The sequence below is a fragment of the Polyergus mexicanus genome, unplaced genomic scaffold (genome assembly GCF_030449975.1).
Source record: "Polyergus mexicanus isolate NDT 795.1 unplaced genomic scaffold, iyPolMexi1.0 SCAF_11, whole genome shotgun sequence".
NCBI classification, from domain to species: domain Eukaryota; kingdom Metazoa; phylum Arthropoda; class Insecta; order Hymenoptera; family Formicidae; genus Polyergus; species Polyergus mexicanus.
The window spans coordinates 4,396,974-4,424,090 of NW_027223331.1; the positions used below are offsets into that span (position 1 = coordinate 4,396,974).

Genomic DNA, 27,117 nt, shown 5'->3' on the forward strand with positions numbered 1-27,117 from the left:
CTTTTAAAAATATTATTCCCTAAAAACAGTTATTCATAAAAAACGTGACAATATTACTTTTACACATGAAAAAAAATCAATGTTTACATCATACACTGTGGAACAATTAAGTGTCGAGATTTTCGTATAAAAAATTTATTTTTAAGCGTACAAACCTTAGACAGTTAAAGAGTTTCAATGTAGTCGCCACTTAACTCGACATACTTAGTTCAACATCTCCGTTCAAAGCAGCTCTGATAATCTTCTGAAGCAAGCCCTTTCAAAATTTTATTCACATTTTTTTATTTTTTGTCATTTGTATTTCCGAAACATTACTCTTATGCATAGCTGACTCTCTGTAGGCTTGTTAAATCATTTGTTTCTGTTAGCGACTTCTCTAATGTAACGCAGAATTTAACGTTTGCGCGTTGTCAAGCGTTCCTCCAATTATACCGATTTTTAAATAAAATTTTCTAACAAAACTTTGCGTAGCTATCTCATTAACTTGAACCAAATAATTTAAAACTTGCAACATGTGTTCAGTATTGAGTTGAGAATAACTAAAATGGCAACACAAACGGATCAAATGTTCGGAAATGTGAAGCAAGTCTCGAAACTTAATTGTTCGACAGTGTATATTCTCTTCTACCAGCTTAGTAGACATAACAAATAGATTTTAATCCTTAATATTTGCAAACAACAAAAGAAGCTGTTTATTATTTCACCTAATGTAATTAAAAGTACACTGCGTTATATATACATTTTTTTCCAAGTACATTGTTTACTATCTCTAGGCATAATGTGTATAATATTTACATTCTTATCTTTTTATTAAGTTATTACTGTAATTATTTTTTTTCTACATTACGATTATATTTCGCCTTGTGTTTCTTGCTTTTAAATTGCTTTATGCGCAATAGCGAGTACACAATTTTATAATATATTTCATATATAAAACAGTCCCTGATCAAAACCAATAAGATATAGTATAAGATAATAAATTTAACAAAACTATACCTTTATCATATCGTTTATTATTACGCAATTAAAAATTAATTACTACACAAAGTATCGAATCATAAAATACTATCGCAGCCTTCTTATTTGAGAGACCCTTCTCTCTCTCACAACTTTTCGCAAATCTGCACTGTGACACTGCTATCAATAATACGCAGTTTATCCTTTGCAGAATCCGTCTCCATCAGGATACAGGAATTCCATGTATTCACATACATACACACACACGTACATACATCATTAGAGAATTGAATTGAAAGCTACGGTAGATTCTACCATGTCCGTGTCTCAATGTCTGTAGCCTCCTTTCGATGCACTTGTGCTTAATTAATCTGTTTTGAAGCAACAACACTTTCACGAGCGCCAATCATCGTCGATCAGGGAATTATCTATATACATATATAGATCTTCGTTGTGCGAGCAGTGTCGAATCAGTGGAATAGAAATAGAAAAAAAAAACGTGGGGCAGTGACTGCATATCCACAATTTCTTTTTGTCAGATCGCCATGGGACTTTGTAGGTGATCGCTATTCATTATTTCAATTAATACGCGACGATCCCTTACGACTCATTCGCCAACATGACTGTCTTGCTGCTGCTGCTGCTGCTGTTCGGAGTGTTGCTGTTGCATCTCTCCTTCCATTCGCGCTTGTCGTTCTGCAGCCGCTCGTGCCTGTCTACCGGCGCTCGAACGAAGATTTTTTCGCTCTGGCGGTGGTTCCACGTTCAGTCGTTTGCCGCTACGCGCTTTCTTTACCTTGGGTCCTCCTTTACCATCCTCTTCCGCTTCCGACGCAGTAGGCTTATTACCAGCATCGCTCTTCTGGGTCGTCAATGGCGACATCGTATTCGCGACCGACGTCGATGTCGTCGGCGTCGTTACCATCTCGTTCACTTCCTTCTTGATCGCGGTATTTGTTTCCACAGACGAAGTGTTGTTTTCATCTTGTGAAGGCGGCAATTGTGCCGCCTTTGTCGGTGTTGTTGGCAACGTTTGTCTCGTCGCCGGTTCAATCTCTATCGTCGGTACGTCGTTATTCGACGAAGACGATTTCGAACTCGTGTCTACTTCGATACGCATCTTCTTAGCAACAGGTTCTAAGGTAACTTCGAGCGGCGGTGGTACCGACAGCGTCAATCGTTGATGGTCGGAATTTTGATTGTTGCCGTCTGTATTATTGCTGCGATTTCTCGGCGGTTTTTCGAGCTTCGGTGCATCGTCGACCGTTCGAGTGACCAATTCGGCACTGGTCCTGCTTAAGTGTTCCAGAGCCTCTTTCATCTCTTGTTCTTTACTCCTCCGCTCGGTCTTCTTCTCAGATAGATCCGCTGCCATTACATCGATTTGTTCTGTCGTCGCTGTTTCCCTCTTTTCATGCTGCTGTTGCTGTTGTTCAATACTGCGGCCACGCCTGTCTTCACCACTGTGTAACGCCGCCATATCCGTATACTGTTGCAGAGTCACGGCCGGATCCACTGAAGGATATCTAGACGCCTTCTTCTCGGCCTCCTTTCGTTTTGCCGCCGTTGACGACGACGACGATGATGATGATGATGATTCCGGTACAGCTTCACGCTGCCTCGAGGAGCCGCCGCTCGAAGATGCAGGTTTCCGTACCACAGAAGAAGCGCTGGATGTCGGTGGATTCAGCAGACCGCATTGGGCGAGACTCTCATAGGCCGACGATACGCCTCCGGGCTGCATGGAAAACGGATTCAAGCCTCCTAGGCCTAGTGGCGTATAGAGAAGGCTAGGATTCGATAGGAAGAACGGGAATGGCGAGGGGGTCGGAAGGCTCGTCGCAGAGGAAGCTGCGGACAAAGTCGATGGACCACCAGCCGATGATTTGCCGGTCGTCGTTGGTTGATCGAGTTTGTTACTACGCGATTTGCTGCCACTGCTACCACCACCGCCGCCACTGCTATTCAAGCCAGATGATGAACCCGCGCCACCGCTCTTGCTACCACCTGCCGAACTTACGACAGGATTATTCACAGCATCTACTGCCGCTGCGCTGCTGGTAGCCACCTGCGCGTTTAATGCCGCTTCCATGCCCGCCAATGATGGTAGACTCAATCCAGCAAGATTGGCGAACAGCGAATTCGTTAGGCCCATGCTGCCTAGATTGCCGAGGTTACCAAGACCACTGAGCGCGCCCAGATTCGTTAGACCGCCGAATGGCATCAGTAGCGGATTATTCTTCGGATCAAAGTTACCGAGAGACAGACCCGACAGCAGGGAATTATTGAGATTGCCGAGTGGGAAATTGAGACTCGATGCCATCGATGTGGCCACTAGATTGGCGGAATTCGCCGACTGCTGGCTCGTAGGGCTGGGCATCATGGGCGGTCTGCCCGGACTCTTGCCTTTGTTCACACCACCGCGTTCGTTACCCGGCAGTCTCTTTTGCAAATCATGCGGAAGATTGCCGCGTTCCTTCACGAGTTCCGCCCATTTTGGATCCACATCGAACATCGGATTCTCCATAAGCCATTGCCCAAGCCGTTTCAATTGAGGCGCTTTACTTCCAGTTACCTGAAAAAGAAACAAGAAGATTGACTTTAATAATCAAATTTAAAGATTACAAGTAATACTCATTAAAATTTAATTTTTCTTTGTAAAAATAATAAAAAATTTCAATTTTAAATCCTTACGATCGCTTGTGATTTAAAAAATAATGAGTAGAAGATGATGAGAAAAAGATAATAAATACAGGCTGTTTCATAATACAATAATAATAATATCATTTTATATATTTTTAATGAAAATTATAAAATAAATAAGATATATATAATTTCAAAATATATTTAGCACATTTAAACATATTAAATAATTATTAACTTATGCAAATGGCAATGTTTTATAATTAATCTAAATTAATAAAAAAAAATTTAATTATCCAAATACGCAAGAGAGAGACAATTTTTAAGAAAATTTTCAACATTAAAAAAAATATGTATATTTATTAAGAATAATGTAATTACCTTTTTGCCGGTTATTCGATTAATGACGGCAACGTTTTCTTCGCCGGTAAGTTTTTTCCAATCCAATAAAGATGGATCGACGCGTGGCCTACGCCGTCGAGGAGCATTCAAATATTCCGCGCATTGTTCCGACATCGCGCTTTGTTCGGCCAACCATTTGTTTACTTTCGCTTCGTGCGAATACGAGCCGATTTTGGACGAGTACTCGGCGACTTTGTTAATGTCCGCAATCATCGCTTCGTAACTCTTTCGGTGACTACTGCTCGAGGAAGACGGATGCGCCGAATTAAATGCTTGTTGTTGTTGCTGTTGTTGTTGTTGTTGCTGCTGATGCTGCTGCTGTTGATGCTGCTGTTGTTGTTTCTTCAGTTCGCGATTCTGCTGTTCGGCTTGAACCAACAATGCGGAGAAGGTATCCTTGTGGGAATGCAACGACGGCGGCGGTAAAATGGGCGTGGAGGAGCTCGAGGCACGCGAAGATGGAATCGACGTAACGGTAATGGAGAACGGTTTCTGGGTCTGGGGATTGGGAAGCCCCATCGGCGCCGATGTCGGTGTCACGGTCACGTTAGGCGTAATTGTATTCTTCTTGCTGTGCTCAGGATAATGACTGCTCTGTTGTTCCTTCGCGGCACTCAGGCCTAATACTATTTCGTCAAGTTTTCTGCGTTTTTTCTCCTTTCCGATTATTGGCTCTTCCGTCGGCTGGTAAAAGATGTATTTAATTATGTATTTAACAATTCGAATATAGGATCGTAAAATAGTATTTTGCAAAAGAAAAGATTACTCACACAAGATTTCCGTTTCATAAGTTTGTCCAGCATACTGTCCAACTTTCCTTTGTTGCTACTGACTTGTTTATTCTTGTTCGGCATAGAAAAGTCTTGTACTTCGTTCATAATGTCCTTGTTATTATCAGAGCTTGATTTTGGATATCTAAAAGATGAATATATAATCATTGTAATATTTCTAAAATATATTTATAAATGCTATAATAAATATACATATATTATATGTATAGTATATTTCTATTATGTTTAACTTTATATTGTGTATTAATTTCGCATTTATTGAATATTTTATTAAATATCTTACCCAGCAGATAAATCAATGGGCGTCAACGTGCTCGATGTTCCGGGTATAACGGTCGTTTTGCCTGGAACGGTGTACTTTAGGTCGAAGGGCATATTCGGCGTTCGCGCTTGCTGATGCGCCGGCGGTGGTTGTACCGGCGTAGATCGTCGCGACTCCTCGGATTGAGACTCATCGTTCATCTCCCAGTTGGTCGAAAGCACCGGTTTGCTGAGTGGTGCCGGCGATGGTGTGCTTAGATGACTGCTGTTGAGAAGCGCGTGAAGCTTGGCTGCGCGATAAATAATAATGAAATGTAAATATTGCTATTAAAATATAAAACAAATAATGTAAACAATAATTATAAAACAAATTAAAAGAGTGCTTCAAATTAAAATTACCTCGTTCGGTCTCTACGTCGATAGCGATGTGTCTCTTACGTTTCTTTGAAGCGGATATATTGTTTCCGCTCACCATTGACCTGGACACTCCGTGATCTGTGGTGATAGTTATAACTTCTGAGCATTCCTTTTCGTTTTGCGGGATGTCCAACTCTTCGCCGGCGCTAAAGTTCACCGATACTGGCCATTCTTTATGCTCTATCGCGTGCACGATATGCATTAAACGAGCTTCGATTGCATGCTCCTGAAAAGGACACGTAATAAGTAAAATAAAAATTTAAAAGCATAACGAAAAAAATATTGAGCATTTTTTAAATAAAAAAATTAGAATAAAAGAATTAACAGAATAATTTACCTTCGGCCACTTTATCGATGTACTGGCACAACCATGCGCCAAGAGCTGCATCACCGTAGGTTCGTTATTGTAATCTGCCGGTTTGTCTCGCAAAACAAACGTATCGATCTGTGTTAATCGTGACAACGGTTGTATTACTTCCAGATCCGGGAACATCGCTTTCAATTCCGCAGCCTGGACGCTGCACTTATCTTCCATCTGCGAAATCTTCGTTTTTTCTTTGGCAATGTCGGAGCTTTTCGCTTCTTGCGTTTCGATTTCTTCTTTAATTGGCGCGTTATCCGACTTTGCTTTGTTATCATCCTCGATAGCGGGTTCGATATTTTCAACACTCTTATCGATATTCTCCATATTTTCTTTAATCTCCATATCTTTCTCAGCTGTTTCCGTTTTTTCGGCATCTTGCACTTGTGATTCGTTCGATTTCTCGGCGGATTCGACTTCTTGTTTAACATCTTTTTCTTGAGTCTTATTCTCTTTTTCGATTTCCACAAAAGCAAGACTTTCGGCATTCTCTGAACTAAATTCCTTCGCTAATTTCTCATCAGTCTCTTTGACAACGTCAGTTTGATTGACTTTGATGTTATCACATTGAACTGACTCTATTGCCAGTTCGCTTTTCTCTTCGTTTTTTACAGTAATATTCTCCACATCCGACGTTCTCGCGACGGTAGTGATCATCAATGAGCTACTGACTGATTTTTCCTCGGATTTAGTCTCCGCTTTGACGATGGTCAATTCCACCTGACTCTTTTCGGAATCCGCGTTCTCAGACTTCTTATCGGCAACACTTTGATCTTTCTTCGCTCCAACTTTTTCAATTTTTAAAGTTCCTTCGCCCTTTTCTAGCTTCACGAGTATTTCATCCTTGTCAAATTTCAAGATATCTTCTCTATTCTCGATCTTTATCGCTTTTTCGGACTTGTCCATTGTTTTAGGTGTTTGCGTGCCCGCATACATCCCTCTCGAAAGAAGTTTGTGAAAGGAAAAGTCTGGATCGTTCAGTATAGTGATATCGGTACGTCCGAGACCGTGTTTCGCAGCTCCGAGTAATAATTCCTTGTCGTGTTTTCCAGGTTGCCACCAATCCGGTGTGTCTCCTGACAGCTGGCACAACGACAATCGTTCCTCGAGATGTGGATGCGACAGAATCTCCTCGCGAATCTTACTCAGAAGATCGACGCGATCAAGTATCTGTCTCGCTTTGGCAGGACTTAACTGATCCACTGGAACATCTGTAAAATCTGCAACGTCAACAGTGTAAAATACTTCTCGCATAAGATGAAATCTTTATTACATATACAATCATATTAGAGAAATATATAATTGAATATATACTTAAAAATTCAATTATAGCAAAAAGATACGCACCTTCTTCTTCGTTCAGTTTCGCGTTGCAGACCTTCTTGCACATTGCTCTAAACGACATGTAATAGTCCGTGAGGTCGTTGTCCGTCTTCTTGTCGAATCTGGCGATACTTTTGAATTTAGTCCAGTCATATTGAGCTTTCTTTCTGTCATAATTAACGCCATACGTAGATACCACTCGTAAAAACTCGCTTTCTTCACGGCGAGTCCACTTGGCCTTTTGCTCCTCGATACGAGTGCGTTCTCGTTCCTTCACTATAGCCTCCATTTTTTCTCTTTTTTCCATTTTCTGTAAATGACATTAATACCAATAATACGGAATTTCTTAAGATAAAATTTTATATATTATTTAAAAAAACAATAAATAATAAAGAGCCAAAAAACGGACCTAAATTAGTCCTTTATTGCCTATTATTTCTTTTTGTACGATTTATTCCGACAAGTCTTAAATATAAGTTTTTGATATATATAATAAACGCGATAATTATAATATACTGACCAAAAGATACATCGCTAATTGTTGCAAATCCCATCCCTGCATATTCAAGGGCGGTTCGTGCATCATTCCGGTATGATTTATGATAGGAGTCTCACTTTCCATTCCTATTTTGCTACTTTTTGGAATAATTTTAACATCCTCTTTCTTATTAACGGTCCGTTGATAAGAAGATATAACGCGACGTAATCGCGTATTAAGATCTACCACGGATGGCCAAGTCTTTTCGTCGTCCGGAAGAAGGCCATCGTCGTGACTGCCGCTAGCTTCTGGTATCGGGGTATCTGCTTTACTCGAAATAGCGGGAGAATCCGTTGGCGTTTCTCTAAATTTGTCGGAATCTTTCGAGTCCTTTGTCATTCCGGGAGATTCGCTATCGTCTACGTCGTTCTCCAAACTATTATCGTCTCTACTGCTGCTGCTAAAATTTCAGAAATAATCCAAGATAGTATTTATATAACAAGGATGTGCATGAAATAATATCAAGTAAATCTGTTTTCCCAACAAGACAGATAAAATGCTCTTTTATCATGTATAAGAAACTTTGAAATTATTTAATACTTCGTTAAAATTTCATTCTGTAATACAAAGAGAATTAGAAAAAAATAAGAAAAATAATATTTATTTATTTATTGAACTTATCGTTTCCTTTTCCGATGTTCCGTAACATTGATTTATAAATAGAAAGGCAGTAAAATTAGACAATCTATTTTAATATATCTAGTTTTTTTTACATATGAGCGAGAAAATCAAAAGTTTCAAAATATAAAAGGATGACGATAGTTTGTTCTCTGTATCGTCATAGTTTTAATTAAAAATTCTTTACTCTTAACTTTTTTTGCTGCAAGTCTCGTTGCACTCTCTTTTGCGTTAATAATATCTCGCGAGAAGATATCGAAAGACGTTAGAGAGAGAGCGAAGTTGAGTGAACATTATATACGCCACTTTATTGCTGAAAATAAGAGCTATGACCGTCTAAGAGAGCGTGTATGTGTATATATATATATATATATACATATACATACATACATACATACATATACATATACATACATATATATATATACATATGTATGTATGTATATATCTGTGTATATACCTATATACCTATATATATATATATATATATATATATATATATATATATATATATATACATATGTATGTATGTATATATCTGTGTATATACCTATATACCTATATATATATATATATATATATATATATATATATATATATATATGTAGAAAGCGGTGCAAGCGGCATATGTGTTAGGATAGTTAAGCAGCGCATAAGACAAAAGAGAGATAGAGAATGAGAGAAACAAATAACAAATATAAAGAAAAAAAATACTAAGGTACTCACTCGGCGGTACTCTTGTTCTGAGAGTTCTGGAAAGGGGGAGGACAGCTTGTAATGAAAGAAAGCGCGGGATCAGTCCTCATCTGGTCGTAATTCTCATAGCCGTGTTTGTAGCAGCCAACTATTAAGGATTTATCTGCTGTCGTGTCCCACCATTTCGCCGGTCGTTCCGTCAACTGTGGAGGGTCTATCGGCAACGCACTGTAGGGGCGGTTTCGATTTACAAAATTTGCCAATTTATTTTGCGTGCCGATATATCAATGTGTGTATTCATTAATTTATAAAGAAGAAATTTTTCATTATTAATAGAAATTAATATAAACATTTCTAAAAGAGATATTTATCCTCGCAGCGGATACGATGCCATTTTGTAAAAGAAAAATTTCAACCAAAGATTTTATGCCACACAAACATCCGAATTCTTTCTAAGGATAAAAAAAAAAACCGTTTCGATTATCGCCTGTCCCTTCGATTACAGTGCACTGCTTAGCGACAAGTCTTACGCTGCTTACCACTATTTTGCAGATTCGATCATCCTCACGACCGTTTTACCAAGAAGTGTGCAAGAGTGTACCTCTTGTAGCGATCCGCGAGCGCGCGTGTTACGTGCATATATAGGATGGGGAAAAATGATTTTTATATTAGTAGCATAAGGGGTAAAAAAACAAAATTGGTAGTCGCTTCTGCTGAGCTATGGTGGGTCAACGGTGATTCTGCTCTATGAGCATTCCTTATACAGATATAGATCCCAAGATATCAACAAATACATCGCACATGCAACTATGCTAAGCTCCGTGGTAAGCACATATGTGAGTATACACGAATCTGTGATAGATGGTAGTAGTTTATGGTACGAAAAAGCGTCATGAGAAGAAAAGAACGATGCCAACTCACCTGACGTGAACGCCGTCAGAGATGTGCTGAACCAAATCGCCAATAATCTCGTGTTTGATGTAATACAGCATTCGCACGCGTAATAATACTCTATAAAAAAAAATAAAACCATCAGTCGAATTCTCTGAATAAAAATTAAAGCAAAGAAATTTAATCTAATAATAAAATGCAAGTAGCTTTACGTAGCTTTGAGAAAAGTAAGAGTTAAAAGAGAAGAACAAAAAGAGGAGAAAGATAAATTTCACTTATAATTATTTATAATATTGCATTAATTTTTCACAATTTATATAGATTTATTTATATGTATATGTACTTGTTGGCATGTCGACTGAGATGTTTCCTATAATTGCTTTCGAGAAAGATGTCCCCATCGAACTTCTCTGCGTTGCTCCAGTGACTAGGATCGCTCGGTCCACCGTTGATGATTGAGCCCCTGGTCTCTCTACACTCCCGGACGCGGCCTTTCTTTTTCTGGCGACTGTTCCTGCTGCTGGTGTTCACTGATACGTTCTTCACCTTCTCTCCGTTCTCTATTGGGGTGATGAGGTCCCAGATAAAGCTACGAATCTTCTCATCGCCACGATAGTAGCGTAGACAATAGAGGAGAATGACACGCGCGCAATCCTCAACGTCAATCTCGCGCCAACCGCGTCGGAATTGGCTGTGTTGCAGGATCTCCTCCCAGCGACCCCAGCCGAATGTCAGTAATCCGCGCTCCACCTTAAAGCACTCGCTACGCGCCCAACTGCCGTACACTACCTCTCCTTCGCGCGGCACGTACTCGTCGTAGAATTTACGCGTTTTCTTGCCAAACTTGTCGCGCCGTTTCTTGCTTCTGCCGGACAAGCCGATACTCGTGTCGTCATCACTGTTCTCGTCTGAACTGTCCAACTCGGACATATCGACCACCGACTCGTCGTGACCGTAACGCTTGATTTGTGTTCTTCGCCGAGGTTCAGATATCACCAGCTCGTCCTCCTCCTTCTTTTCTGTTGTGTCGATCTCTGCTTTTTTCGCCCATTTTTTCCAAAAATCAGGATCATCTATATTAATGTCCGATCGATTCGACGAACACGCAAAACTTGCTTTCGAGAATGTTGAACCCTTCTCAGCTTCTATCGTGATAATCTGAGTTCTCCGTTCGAGTATCTGTTCAATATCCTCTTCGCAAAATTTATCGCCAGCATTATCGTCGTCCATAATAGCACCGTAAGCGCCCTTCTTTAATAGATCTTCTATCTCTTTCTTCGTTAGCTGTTTGTTGCTGGGATCTTTGCCGCCTTGGCTGGTATTCATAGATTGCAAAATTGCTTTGTCGAGACCCAATTTTAAAGATGCTTTGTCAAACATTTCCCGCTCATACGTATTGCGGCAGAGCAGACGATATACCTTGACCATTTTTTGCTGCCCGATGCGATGGCAACGTGCCTGCGCTTGCAAATCGTTCTGCGGATTCCAATCACTATCATAAATAATGACAGTATCAGCCGCAGTTAAATTAATACCGAGTCCACCAGCTTTTGTGCAGAGCAAGAAGACGAATCTATCTGAATCAGGCTTACTGTAACGGTCGATAGCAGCCTGACGTAAATTTCCGCGAATCCGACCGTCAATTCTTTCATACGGATACTTCTTATACAGAAGATAGTCCTCAAGTAAATCTAGACACTTTACCATCTGGCTAAATATCAAGACTCGATGACCACTAGCTTTCAATTTCGGTAACAATTTGTCGATCAATACCATCTTTCCGGAGCTATTTACTAGCGCGTGGTAGTACGCCTCGGAATCCTCCTTCTCACCAGTCTTATAATCCAATTGTATCTGATCTTCGGCACCGTTCAACAGAAACGGATGGATGCAACACTTTCTTAATTCCATCATAGTATTCATGAGATTCGGAATGTTCGCAGAGGTGGTGCCCTTTGCAAGAAACGAGAAGTTTCTCTCGAGTATGCCGCGGTAATATTTCTTTTGGATATTCGTAAGTTCCACCTCGACAACGGTCTCTTCTTTCGGCGCTAATGATTTCTCAACATCCTCCTTTAGACGACGTAGCATCATTGGTTTTAAGAGAAGTTGCAGTTTGTTTACTTCACCCTCGCTGCTTAGATTACCAAACTCTTTCAAGAATGCTTCATTGCTCGAAAACTGTTGCGGTTCCAAAAAGTTTAACAAGGAAAATAATTCATTGACGTTATTTTGTAGTGGCGTGCCCGATAGAAGTACCCTGTGCTCCAAATTTAATTGTCTCAATCCTTCGAGAAGCTTGCAATTCCGATTTTTTAATCGATGAGCTTCATCTATAACGCAGAGTCGCCAATTGTATCCACGTAGTTCGTTAAAGTCGGTTATAATGATTTCAAATGTCGTAATCAACACGTTAAATTTGACCAAATCTTTGATTTGCTGTCCCTTTTCATTCTTGTAATAGACTTCATATTCTTGAAGCATAGTACGACTCGCCGCACTGTAATTTAAATATATATCAATAATAATTTAGTCCACTTTTTTATACAGATGTATGTAAAAAAACCATTTTAAATATACTTACGATCCATGATATACTACAACATTCATGTCGGTCCAGCTTTCGAATTCTCGCTGCCAATTTGGAATGGTCGACAAAGGAGCTATGATTAAAAACGGTCCGCGAATTCCGTACTTGTAAACTGCATCCACAAATGTTAGAGATTGAATTGTCTTTCCCAATCCCATCTCATCGGCAAGAATACAGTTGTGTCCATTGTACCACGAAAATAATAGCCAATTTAATCCTTCCAATTGATACGGTCTTAAACTATTATTACTTTTGTAAATCGGCGATTCTTCCAGCTTTATCCAAGCTGCAGCATTGGGTTTCTTCTTCGGCTAAGAAATAGCAGAAAATGTGTACGTTATTTTATGAATCAAAACTATAAATTTTTCAAATATATAATTTTAATTTTTAATAAAATATACATATAAATTAGTAAAAAAATACCTTCCACTGGTCCTTAGGTGGCACTTTATTAAATCTCGCAAATTGTGCTATTTTTTCAGGATCAACATCTTCTTCCAATTCCCAGGTGGAGTCTTCGTATTGCAGGGATCGCCATTTGACCAAATAGTGTCGGACTGTGTCTCCGGTATGTGGATCTGTGTGAGTTGCTTCGTCTAAGACTCGATCAACTTCGACAAAGTCTGGATTAAAAGGATCATCCTCGGTCTAAAAGAAAAAAAATTTCATAGAATAAAGATATAATTTAAATTTGTACTGATGCTAACTTTTTAATGACAAGTGATTTAAGGTAAAATTATATCAATATATTTTATTTGTAAATACATTTTCGAAAATATTGGTGTTTTGTTGTTGCTTCTGCTTAAATCTTTTTAATTTAGCTTGAATACGTTTGTCTCCTTTATACATTTCCTCTTCTGTTCTCCATTCGCAATGCAAATAAGAAAAATTTCGATATTTCACGAAATATTCTTCCACTTCGAGAAACTGCGGCTTCGCTTCGACAACGGCGATATCGGCTGGTTTAGAATCCCCAGGCGATTCCTCCTGTTTCTTTGTATCTTCTTTCTTCGCGCTATCGGTTTCACTCGTTTCTTTATCCTCGGTCGTATCCTCAGTCTTTATTTCTTTTTCGGTATTTTCTACATCTTCCTCTTTCACGGGATTGTCGGATGTCTTATCTTTATTATCAGCAGATTCTTCCTTATCCGCATTCTTTTCCGGAGACGCTTCTACCTTCGGTACCACGGGCTTAACCTCTCTCTTTCCCATTCGAGAGCACAAAATATGTTGCACAACCATAGAATCCTCATCAGTGGTGTTCTACAAAAAAAAAATATGCAAAAGAATCAAGTAAGCAAATTAGAGCAATCCTTATATATAAAATGTTAGCAAATCAAACGATATGTACAATGTATACAAAGTTAGGTTTGTTAGGTCCGATTTCGCCGCCCTCACCGCTCTCCTTCTTAGCGGCAGCAGGCTTTGAAGCGTTCGCACCTTCCACCTTTTTCGATAGTTGAGAGTCTTGCAGGGGAACATCGTCATCGGAGAAACGTAACATTACATCATCCACATATTTCTTACGATGAGTATTTCTCGCAGAACGTCGCTTATTCACGTCGTCACCTGCTTCCGGCGATGGTGGAGGTGTCGCCGCTAATTCCTCACCATCGGAATCTGGCGCAATGCGACTCTTACGTTTCCTGTGAAAAGTGATAATAGAGTTACAATTCATGATTTCTTGTAGGAGATTATGCGTTTAATTGCACATATGTATAAAAAGCTATTATTTACTTAGAACTTCTGGAAGATTTCCCTCCAGAGGCTTTGCTGGTACTCGATCGTTTTCTAGCAGTTACCAGGAGATTTGACCATTAAATGCACATCAAAAGGAAGATTGCTATATTTACGTATTGCAGAGACAACGCTAGGACCAATTGTAATATTTGGAACGAAATTCCCATCCATAACGTCTATGTGTATGAGTACTCTGCGTTGATACCACTGCTTTGTTCCTGATCACCCTGTATGGACGATTCACAAATCTTCGTTTCCGCATCCTTGACAGCACTGGAATCCGAAACAGTACTTTCTTCGTTTTCACGTGTAGCATCATCGTCAGCAGATTCGGATTGTATAACTTTTCTATAAAAAAATATTAATATTAAATATGTTATTTTATAATATACAAATAGTATATGTTTTCCATAGAGAATACTTACTTTCTATTACGTTTTGTGGAATCTTTGTCTTTATCCTTATTCCTCTTTCTTGCCACTTTCGGGGATTTTGGTTCCTTTGGTGGTTTCGGCTCCTTCTTAGGTTTTGGTTCTTTGGGCTCTTTAGGTTCCTTCGGCTTACGCGGTTTCCGTGGCGAGCGTGATTTTCTGCCTTTATTCCATTCTTCCTCCATATCTCCAGAAGACGGCTTTATGTCTTCCGAGTCTGCAACACTGTCTACAATATTGCTACTATCGCCTGGCGTGACTTTATTGTCCGACAAGGGCTGCTCGGGTTGTTGCTGAATGGCAGTAGTAGGCGCGGACGCCTCTTTGTCAGCTTTTTTCCTACTTTTTTTCGCTCGCTGTGTACCTTTGCTACGACCACGTCCAGTAGTACTGGAGACCTGTTTTGAGTAACAAACGGCAATATTTAATAAATACAACAGACGACTTTTAAATATATGTATACAAGAGATAATACATGCACGAGATTTTTTAAATCAAATATCGTGAAAATAAAAAAAAAGAGTAAATATGGTTTTATTTTCTTGAGATTTCTTTACAATGCATATCCCAAACAATACCCTACAAATTATCATTCCATGTTAAAAAATATATAATCTAATGGAATAGATTTGAGCAATAAGAATCTGTCAGACGAGCATGCAAAGTTTTGACTTATTTCAATTTTTATCGTATCAATTAGCACTCATTATAGATACATTAATATGTTACTTTTAAATATAAAATTGAAACATTTATCTTATAGACTGTACATTTCGTTGTTTCTTTCAAAAATAAATATTCTTGTTGTGTATTATTATATTATGTGTATACTTCACGAAATATACAAACTACAAAAATTTGTTTCTGCAAGAACTCATCTTGGTCATTTATTTTTATCACTTTAAAAATTGTGAAACATTGTGAAAATTGCAAAAAAATATTTAATCAACTTTTTTCTAAGTTAGTAATCAATCGATCAATTTCGTGTCACCTACCTGCGGACTATCGACTACAGCAGCTGTGAACATCGGCGTCTGGAGTATACATTGCGGACCATCATTACACTGGTCATTCGTCTCATGTTGCTGCAACGCTTGTAACTTCTCTTGTAGGGCAACAATCTTTTCCTGATTTTCCGAAGCCGGAGGCATGCAGTACAGTTCTTGCAATTGCTGTTGCAAAGCAGCTCGTTCTTGATGATGCGTGAGAGGAGCGCAGGACGTGCCAAAGCCACCCGTCGTGACTGAGGTTTGTGTAGGATTAGCCGGCATGCTATACATGTTTGGTATTGTGTTGCCGGTGATTATATCGCCTCCAGGATGATACTATTATATTCGAAAACATTTGTAATGTTAATATTCATCATGTTATAATTGATTATGTATAGAATATTATATGACATCATATCATAATTATTATATCGCAGATATATATCATTATTACATATAATATTGATGATTGATATATTACTCTAAATTATATTTGAACATCGCGAGATGAATACTTTAAATATATTTAATACCTGATGCGGTGTTTGCGAATTTGGCACGGGAACCGCGGCTTGATGCGGCGGCAAAACCATACTGGCGGTTTGACTAACCGCGGGTATCTGCTGTGCGTTCAAATGCGCGGCGGGTACTTGCTGAGTGTTTTGATTTTGCATCTGAGATGCCTGATTCTGCATCGGTGATGGCTGCAGCTGTGGAGGTATCTGAGATGGTATGAGCGGCGCGCTCGGTGATATCTGCATACCAACCTGCTGAGGTTGCATATGAGATGCCTGCGCCTGCGGAAGTGTCGTCGTCGTTGATTGAGCCTGTTGCGTGATGCACGTCTGACCTTGCTGAGCCGCTGATTGTGCCAACTGCGGTGGCTGCGTCTGTGTCAGTGATTGAGCTTGCGGTTGTCCCAATTGGGATTGCGATTGTCCTCCCAATTGAGACTGTACTTGTCCCAATTGTGGTTGCGGTTGTCCTAATTGAGGTTGAGGCGTTGGCGAGATTTGTTGCGGCTGTGCTTGATTCAATACAGGTTGTTGAGGTTGAGGAATCTGCGATTGTTGAGCGGGTACAATCTGTTGCAGTTGTTGCGATTGAGACTGAGGTATTTGCTGCTGTGGTTGCTGCAGCTGCTGGTTCATCTGAGCAGGTTGCGGCTGTATCATCTGTGACTGCGGCGATTGTAGCTGCGGCTGAGAAGGGACTATCGTTGCCTGAGATGGAACTATTTGTGACTGAGCCAAATGAAGCTGCTGTACCGCTGGCTGCTGCACTGATTGCTGTGGAGGACAATTAATAGATTGCTGCTGTCCTATAACTTGTTGCGGATGTGTCGTACTACTTAAGGGCGATTGATGTACTTCTACACCTTGTTCTTGAGATTTCGTTTCGCATGCACTCTGATTCTCAATACTAGAAACAGGATTTTGGATTGGCGCAACTGTTTGTTGTTGCTGTTGTTGTAACGATGTAGTCACATTTGTGCATTCCATATTTCCGCTTGTACTAGATACTGGAAGAGACTGCACCGTTTCAATCGAAGGTATATTCGATGGCGTAGGTATATTTCCTGCTGTAGATGTATGATCTAAAGTTAATTGGTTCTGCGAGCTATTTTGTGCCGAGGTATCTACTTGCGGTGGACCAAGTTGTGCAGTTGCATCTATTTGTGAACCCTGCTGAATGCTCTGATGCAAAGAAGACTCAGGTTCCGGTTGCTTCGGGGTTTCGATCGGGTTTTGCACGACGTTCTCCGTTGTCGTCGCCGGTTCTCTCGTTGTCGTTGTACTCGTCGTTGTCGCCGTTTCCGCAGTATTATGTACAGCAGCCTCCGGTCCATTAACGGGAAACATCGGAGTGTTTTGTTCAGATACTATCGGCATCTGTTGAGGCTCAACGACACCGCTTCTGTCCTCGTTGACGCCGATATTCGGCCTGATTTGTGTCTGCTGCTGCTGTTGTTGCTGCGGATGCGATTGCCATTGAGTGGGCATCGGCATTCTAGGCCCCGCAACCTGGGCCGGCATCGGACTCTGCGCTGTCGATTGTTGTGGCAGAACACTTGGTGTCTGCGACATCGGCGGACGCGTTTGAAATTGATTGTATTGATCCGAAGTGGGAACGCTAGAATTTGAAACAGCAACTCCCGGCATCACCATCTGTTCGAGAGCCTGTAGAGTCGTCTGTTGCTGCTGCGACGACGGATTCATTTGCATAGACGTGGGTGGACACGGAGACACCGACATCGCATTAGATTGATTGCCCTGCTGATGAGGAAGCTGAACGTGAGGATGTGGCGACAGTGTAGGTTTGGCGGGCGACATTATGGGTCGAGGAGACATCTGCTGCTGCACCGCGGGCGGACGTGGGGACATTTGCGGCCGTGGTGACATCTGCGGCGACAATTGCGGAAACGCGGCACGATACTGAGGACTCGTCGAGTGCTTAGCCGTCGCTGCCGCGCCGAATTGTTGCGAAGGCGGCGCCGAATGCTGCGGTTGATTGAACATCGAAGTAGCATGATGAGGATATTGAGGATCCATCGTCGGTTGTTGTTGCGCGTTCGGATGCTGAGGGGGATGCTGAGGATATTGTTGAGGATGAGATGGATGCGGTTGATGTGTCGGATGCGTCGGATGATGATGCGGCATTCTCGCTTGAGGCGCCTGCTGAGCCTGTTGTTGCTGATGAATGGCCGAGGCAAAACCGGGATAGCCGGGAGACGTCTGATACATTGCTGCTACCGAATTACCTTGTTGATAATGCTGTTGTCCAACTATATGTTGGTAAACACCACCGGTCGCGCCGGCTTGCATCGATTGGTGCAAAACTCCCATGTTGCTTATCATTCCTTGTTGACTACTGAAATGCTGCTGCTGCTGCTGTTGTTGCTGCATCTTTTGATTCATAACGCCAGCTTGGTCTTGTTGATGAGAATACTGTGGTGGCATATGTTGCCTGTACGTGCTAGGCTGCGGAGCCATTTGATTGTAATGCCTTTGCATTTGCGGGTATCCGCTTCCGTTACCCGGCCAACCTTGCTGGCTGGGGTCAATATTCATGTTGGCTCTAGCCATCGAGTGTTGTTGCTCCATAGAGTACATATTGTCATTGTAACTAGGATATTGAGCGCCGCTACCTGGATGAGGACCCCTGTGCTGTTGCGGTGCAATGTTGCGGGTCTGATTTTGAAAGGCGCCTGGCACCATAGCACGCTGAGGTGTGGTGCCACTATCAAACGTACCGAGATTTTGGTTAAACATACTGCGCTGCGACGGATTTTGCAATTGATTCGAGCTACCAAATTCAGATCCGCCGAATGAGGTTAATTTCTGTATCGGAGATTCTTGAGAAATGTTATAAGATTGATTAATGTAACTCCCTCCTCCATTAGGGCCAGAATTCAGACCGTCCCTGGACACCGCTACGGGATTATTCGCAGGCGCAGGATCGAAATGATCGTTCCCTCCGAGATCAGGAAGAGCCTCGAGCATCGAGCCACTGACATCTTCACCAAACAGATCGTAGTCCATGTCTACGCTGAAGGACTCTTCGTCCCCATTTCAGGTTTATGAGAATATTGTACGATCTCTTCTATAGCCAGTAACGTGCCCATGGTAAATACAAACTCTTGCTGCCTGAAATAACCAGAATTTTATATTTTACTTTACTTTTCCAGATAAGTTTTCGCGGTAATACATTAAGAATTCTTACTGATTCTCTTTGTTGAAATGATATACGCCAAAGGGGAAAAGCTATACGCTTATGGTTAAATTTCTCATAATCGCCATAACTTTTCCCCCTCGGAATACATCTCAGCTTGCAACAATCCGTTACATATTTTTATATCAAAATCTTAAAATTATACATTTAAATTATTTTAATATATATTAAATATTTAATATATATATATATATAATATTAAATAATATTAATATTTAATATATATAATATTTTAATTATATATATATATATTCTCCTATATGAATTAAGAACACATGCTACTACTAGAAAGATTTTCTAGAAAATTCTAGAAAGAGATATTAAACGAAAAATTAAGGGAAAAAAATCTACGTGCAAGTGTATAAAAGCATATAGATAAAAGTAATCACAATATATTAAATCATAATTGAGGCATAATAATTGAATGTATGTCATCTTTTATGCGAGATATTTTGTAACGTCATTAGATTTTGATAGACACAAATATAATATAATTTCAAAGAAGATCACGAATGAAATATTCAAATTTTTCAGAGAAGAAAAGGGCTACGGTTTCTACCGGTTATAAGATTGCGGATTTATCTTGCTGTTTCTCGAGCGATTCTCGAGCCTTATCTGATCCCGAGAACCAAAACAGCCGACTTTGTAAAATATCGTTCTATTTCTTTCATTCTTGTTTCACTCTCATTCTCGACCCGAACAATTTTCTGGAAGGTAAACAAGTTCCCATTATAAGATCACAGTCAATCCGGAGGAATAATCAAACCGGAAAACACTGTATTAATCTTCTATTAATCGCGAAGTCAAATGAAGAGATAAAGAAAATACGCGACGCACACAACGAGAGAGAAATGCTATTTTATATTAATTATATATTCTTTTTCTCGGTATAAAGTTCAATGAACGATATTATCGTATCGCGTAGTTAATACATATATATTTACAAAAATTATCGGATAAACTATTGAAGCCTGTGTTTCACGTCATGATTCAATAATAATTATCTGTAATGATAATTACTACAATGTCTCTCAACGTCACGCGGAAATTTCTGACAAGTCCGTATTGGCTGATTTCTATGAAGAAAAGATTAAGATCCAAAGCGTAACATCATAGAGAAATATCAAATCACGGTGATGATGAACTGTTACCGAAACAATACTAATACACACACACACGCGCGCGCGCGCGCGCGCAGATCATTATTACGAACACTATCGTGACTTTCTCGCGTACAACAATATGGCATTGCTCCGTTTCGTAAGGCCGGTTCTACAATAAGTCGTATGTCGTTAGCCGTAAGCAAATTGACCAACCACAGTCAATTTTTTTTTGAAATTATGGACTGTGATTGGTCAATCTCTTTACGATAACGACATACGACTTATTGTAGAACCGGTCTAAATAAACGTTCGTTGGAACGCGTGACACTGACGAAAATCTGCCCGATATCGCCGATTGATATACATATACAATATCGAAGAAGCGAATACGAGAGGGAAGGGGGGGGGGGGAGAGGAAGAAAAAAGAGAGAGGCATAAGAGATGAAACAAGAAATTGGAGCATCGTACAAACCAGATATACACAAATACAGAGCAACGCACGATAGAGAAAGAAAAAGAGAGAGAGAGAGAGAGAGAGAGAGAGAGAGAGAGAGAGAGAGAGAGAAGGGAGAATGTTCTCGTGTCTCGGCGGAAAACGAATAAAAATACACTCACTCGATGTATATGCGTGCGAGAGCGAGACAGACAGAGCAAACGGTCGAAACTGCACCGAACGAACGGCGGTAAAGAAAAAAAGAAAAAGAAAAAGGAAGCTCTGTGCTTTCTCTCTCTCTCTCTCTCTCTTTCTCCCTCACCGCGGCGATTCACGCTCGGTTGTATTTCATCGTCGCGTCTTTAGAGCCGTAAAAGTGGGAAGAGGCTCGATCGTAGGGTTATGGTATACGCTAAAATCGGCGTCGTCCACGAATTTCTCACAGAGGACGAGCGTCCTCGAATCATTCACGCCGTCCACGATAATGATGACGACGAGAGACAGAGACAGAGAGAGAGAGAGAGAGAGAGAGAGAGAGAGAGAGAGAGAGAGAGAGAGAGAGAGCGAAGGAGAGAAAAAAAAACGACGAACCCGACGACTACGGAAAGTACGCCATTATTGCGGAAAAGAGAGAGAGAGAGAGAGAGAGAAAGGAAGAGAGATAGAGTGCGACGCGGAGAGAAGAGAGAGAAAGAGAGATAGATTTCCGTTCCCGGGGCCACCGCGAGAGAGAATTCGTCGTTATCGCGCGACCACCGCGACGCTCGATATTCCGACATCGGGCGGCAGCGCGTCACTCCGCGTCGCACTGTCTCTGTTCGCACAGAGCACTGTTTCCAGCAGTGGTCAGCCAGCCAAGCAGGCAGATGAGTGAGTGAGAGAAAGAGAGAGAGAGAGAGAAAGAGAGAGAGTGCACTGCCCGCTTCGCTCCCATCTATGTCGTCTCCCGACGTATCTCGCGGCTAAGGAACGACGCTCCCGCTCAGGATCTCGGTACGGAAAAACTACCCTCGTACGCACCACACGATTTTCACTGACGATGACGACGGCGGCGGCGGCGGTTTGCGAGCGTGTATCCGCATAGGGCTCCAATCATTCCACATATCTATATGCATACATACGTATACCTCTCTTTCTCTTTCTTCTCTTTTGCTCGCTCATTAAGTCTCACACAAATGATTCGTTCGCTCGCTTCGTCTCTCACCCCACCACTCGCGGAGGTCCGTCTTCGCTTACCCTGTCCTGTCCCGTTCCAACACGGAGGAGGAGGCCAGAGCACCACTACTATATTACCACTACTATATATATCACTCTGTTCTTCGCGCACGTAAATGTACTCGTTTCCCGGAGTGTTGTCGCCGGTGTGTTACGGCCGAGAGAGCGAGCACCTCTATCCTCTATCGCAAAGGCAGGCACACGCGCGGCAGCGGCGGCAGGAGCACACCGCTCTCGCTCGACGCACCACCTGGCGGCGTGCGCATCTCCCGACCTCCCCCCTCTTTCATGCGCGCGCGCACGCTCCGCGTTGCCGTGTCAGATGGATACGTTTGTGCGGGCCGGCTTGTCCCATGCACACGTGTATGCGTGTATTGTGTACGACGTATAAGCGCGCGCGCGCGGGCGCTTTCGGAAGGTGCACGGCAGCCCGAGGAGCGTAACTCGCTTGTAAATTGTTAGATCTATCCGTTTTACCTGTATTTTCCCCGCACTCAAAACGTGATGAATATATATGGGCTCTTCCCCTCTTCGAGAAAGAGAGAGAAAATATAGGAAGCGTAGATAGATAAAATGAATGGATCTAACAGGCCCGTTACAGATACGCTCCGTCTTACCTGCTTCTTCCTTTGACACTTATTGCAGTGAATTTAACAATGAAGTGTATATATATATATATATATATATATATATATATATATATATATATATATATATATACTTGGAAAGAATAAAAGTTCGAGAAAGGAAACAGAGCCAACTTTCCATATCTTTTGTTTCTTTCCATTGTCAAATTTTCTCTCGACATTTCCATCTTTTTTTTCGTCATCTTGTGTATAGATACATATACATATGTGCATATGCGGCGTGTCTGATTATATATTTATTGCTTATGTCCGATTTTAGATACGAAGGGAAAGAGTGTAATAAAATAAGAACAGACCTGCTGTGTCCCTTCCCTTTATCGCCGACCGCGTTTTCCGCAAACGTGTTAATCGCCCACGAACACTGACAATACCTAGATGCACGCGGAGATGACGAAAAAGAAAGTTTGCCTATCTTCACATGTATTCGAATTGTAGTCTATCGAAGAGACGATCGTATATTGAAAATTGTTCCTCGTGCCCAATATGTACCTCATTCCTCATCACTTGAAGCTAACTTCAATTACATAAAGTTCCCTATATCAATTGAAGTAAAAATCATGCATAAACACAATATGATTAGCTGTTAATAGAAAAATTTTCAGTGATGATCGCATATTGAAAATCATCCCTCGCGCCCAATATGTACCTCATTCGTCACTTGGAGCTAACTTCAATCACATAAAGTTCCCTATAGCTATAACAATTGGAATAAAAATCACGCATAAACACAATGTCATATGATTAGCTGTTAAATAGAAAAATTTTCAGTGATGATCGCATATTGAAAATCGTCCCTCGCGCCCAATATGTACCTCATTCGTCACTTGGAGCTAACTTCAATCACATAAAGTTCCCTATAGCTATAACAATTGGAATAAAAATCACGCATAAACACAATGTCATATGATTAGCTGTTAAATAGAAAAATTTTCAGTGATGATCGCATATTGAAAATCGTCCCTCGCGCCCAATATATACCTCATTCCTCGTGACTTGGAGCTAACTTCAATTACATAAAGTTTCCTATAGCTATATCAATTGGAGTAAAAATCACGCGTAAACAATGTCAAACGATTAGCTGTCAAATAGAAAAATTTTCAGCGCTTTAAAAATTCTTTATTCGATAGCAAATTGCATTGACAATTGCAATGACATTGTGTCCATCTGTGTGTTTTTTTTTTCTGAAAAGTTTCCATTACTATCAAAAGGACCCAAACAAATGAGAGTGCAGTTTTTCCTCTAGCGTGACCGGGGATTGATTGTGTATCTTAAAACGATGTGAAAATTACGAAAGTAAGGAAATTCACTAGAGTATTTACGATTTCATTCGTCGAAATCTAGTAAATCTGTTCACTTTTGTAATTTTCATTTTCTCTCAGAGATACACAATCGACTCCCTGAAGTTTGACACCAAAAATGTGATAAATAAAATGAAACAATCTTATAATAATGAAGTCTGTCATTATCGTGATATATCAAACGGAAAATTCTAATTATAACACGTTGCTTAGCGGAAATGTGAATAAAAATAGAACGAGACTTGCAAACACTTGCGCGAACTCTCTTTATGACGGATAAATTTACGTGCACACCATATATGTGTGTTGTGTACGTATCATGTACTATGTATCTGGTATACGAAGTCGTGCGAATTTAGTGAAAGGATAGACAGTAACGGTGCGAAGAAGAGATAAAGAGAGAGAAGATGAAGAAGAAGAAGAAGAAAAAAAAGAAGAAGACAGAGAAAGACGGCGAGAAGAACGGACACGAATCACACTGGCAACCTATCGAGTATTCAATATCGCGGTAAAGGCGCACCGCGCAATTGGTAGCGGCAAGACAGGAGTCGAAATTACGCGAGAAAGAGGACCAATCAGATTTTAGCTTACATAAAGTCCGGATAGCCGCGCGTAGGATATTCGATTAACCAATCGTATTCCGCAGGTATCGATTCGAATATATCTCTCGATGTGTGCCTGACGCTCAAATGGCAGCCGTATGTGACGGACGAATGCAGAGGGATTATATATATATGTATACACACATGTATATACGATACGATTTCAAATCCCTCGTCCTATAACGGTCCCAAATTCGACAATTGCTTTCGTCCAACGAGAGGCCTCATCATATCTCTCGGTGTTTAAAAGAGAAAGCAGCGTCATTTTCGGAGGGAAACGAGTAATTTTTCGTTGCGCTAAATATTTGTAATTAAAAAAATAAACTCTATCTTTCTCTCAACTGCAAAGAGATATATTACATATGTAAAAAAATCTGTCCTCGAAAATCCACGAGCAATTGTCGCTTATAAACATAAGACTTGAAGAAGTTTTTTAAAGAGAGATGAAATAAAAATTTGATTGATTCGTGTATAAAAATAATGGATTCATAAGTATCTTATTTATAGATAGATATACATTTTTCATATTAATATATCTCATTTAAGATAATCAATGTTATTACAATCGTGCAGAATCGCTCTTAAAAAAGCAAGCAATATCACTTATTCGTACTGTTTGCGTGCAACGCGGAAAAAGGCTCGTAATAATAATTTGTCAAATACGCGCGAAAATCAATTTTGCTACAGCCAGGAGAAAAGAAAATTAATAAAACTTCACTATTGTAACTCTGCGAGACATGACACAAATGACGTAAAAACGTCGAATGCAGGTGGATGACCTCCGTTAAACGAAATAAACAAATCGATTGTATGTCAAGGGGCAAATCTCTCTCTCTCTCTCTCTCTCTCTCGAAAGGTCTGCTCTTCTTGGCGTTTGCACCGCGTTAGCTTCGCGAAATGAAGCGAATGCATATGCATATCTAGAAGGAATAAGGTTACACGAAAAAAAAAACGAAAAAAAAAACTGCTGACTCCAAAAGAACAGACCTGATTCATCGGAGATGGATGAATCGCGCGAATTGAATCGACGATTTATTCCCGATAATGATCGATAGGAGGACTCACAATTGTACGAACGGCGATCCCATCTCCCTTTTCCGAGGTCCATCTAAAGAAACCGAGAGAAGAAGAAAAAAACAGGTAGATGCGAGGAAGAGGGGGAAGGGGGGAGGGGGAGAAGCAGTAACGGAAGAAACGAGAGAGGGAAGCTACTACACGAATGTTCGCTCAATCGTTATCTCGGTGTCCATTTTGTTTGGTTTAATTACTGAAGAGACGTCGGTGGTAGTGATGATGATGATAATGATGATGGTGATGGTGCCTGCTGCCGTGGGTTACGTTGACACAACACGACGATAGCCCTTCGATAGGTAGCTGCTGTTTTTTGCTTACTGCCTCTGTGCAGGATCAGCAGATATCGAGAAACGATTACACATGTACAGAGAATCACATACACAAAGAAAGGGAGAGGGAGAAAGAGAGAGAGAGAGAGAGAGAGAGAGAGAGAGAGAGAGAGAGATCACACACGAAAGAGTTTACGCATAAAAAATGCGCGAATTAAATGAACGAACGATGTTGCGAGACACTTTCTTCGCGACGACACGCACTTTCCGTAAACATCTCGCGCTATCTCTCGTATCAATCGGTCCGATCTGACGGTAACCTAGTTCCTATGTAGAGAGATAGACAACGATGGTATTTCGTACCTGTGCCACCACACACACACACACGATCGTTTTTTCCCATTCACTCGATTTCGCGTGCGTTCCGTACGTAATGTACAACACGTCGTGTCGTTCTGATCAGGAACTTTCGCGCACTCTTCACTCTTCGCTGCCACTTTCCGTGTACGTCCACCCGTTCGACGACACACACGCGCGATGATGATCACCGTTCGTTGTCGTCGTGTCGTCGTCGTTGTCGTCGTCGTCGCCGGGGCGACACCAGTGCCGCTGACTCTGTCCGCGAAAAATGGCGTGAAAATGTTCGACCCCCTCGCCGGATCTCTCGCGCGTCATCAATGGCCGCTCGCTCGCTTGTCCATCTCTGTGATTGGTCTTTCCAATGAAAACGGATATGTCGCGCGTTTATCTGGAAAATTACAATTCTCATTTAGCGCGACCGATATTTTTTTATATGAGACAAGAAAAAACTAATTCTTCAAGATCGTTCAAAAATGGATTATATATTAAAAGAAAATACTCATTCACTCACTCTCTCTCTCTCTATATATATATAATGATTCTGAGAGAGAAAGAGAGAGAGAGTAATAAATATGTGTGTGTTTGTATATATTACACACACTTTTTTAAAATCATACAAACAGCGAAAGTTTTATGGAGAAAATTTTAATAAATACAAAAATATATTTAGTAAAATAAATATTAATATAAATGTCATAAATTAAAAAGAGAAAGTTGACATATTTATAGTTAAGAT

General features: G+C 40.7%; 1 protein-coding gene across 1 annotated transcript; it reads right to left on the reverse strand.

Moving 5' to 3' along the window:
• Positions 1 to 26,843, reverse strand: Kis (chromodomain helicase DNA binding protein kismet). The gene is given in 20 exon segments (XM_070304589.1): positions 1 to 3,532; positions 3,982 to 4,686; positions 4,773 to 4,917; positions 5,077 to 5,344; positions 5,454 to 5,697; positions 5,809 to 7,052; positions 7,180 to 7,465; positions 7,676 to 8,093; positions 9,038 to 9,235; positions 9,929 to 10,018; positions 10,242 to 12,398; positions 12,483 to 12,799; positions 12,912 to 13,136; positions 13,254 to 13,751; positions 13,840 to 14,134; positions 14,226 to 14,576; positions 14,654 to 15,057; positions 15,655 to 15,984; positions 16,182 to 19,295; positions 25,744 to 26,843. Coding segments are annotated over 19 exon segments (13,152 nt in total). The 5' UTR covers positions 19,191 to 19,295; positions 25,744 to 26,843; the 3' UTR covers positions 1 to 1,564.
• Positions 26,844 to 27,117: the final 274 nt, after the last annotated feature.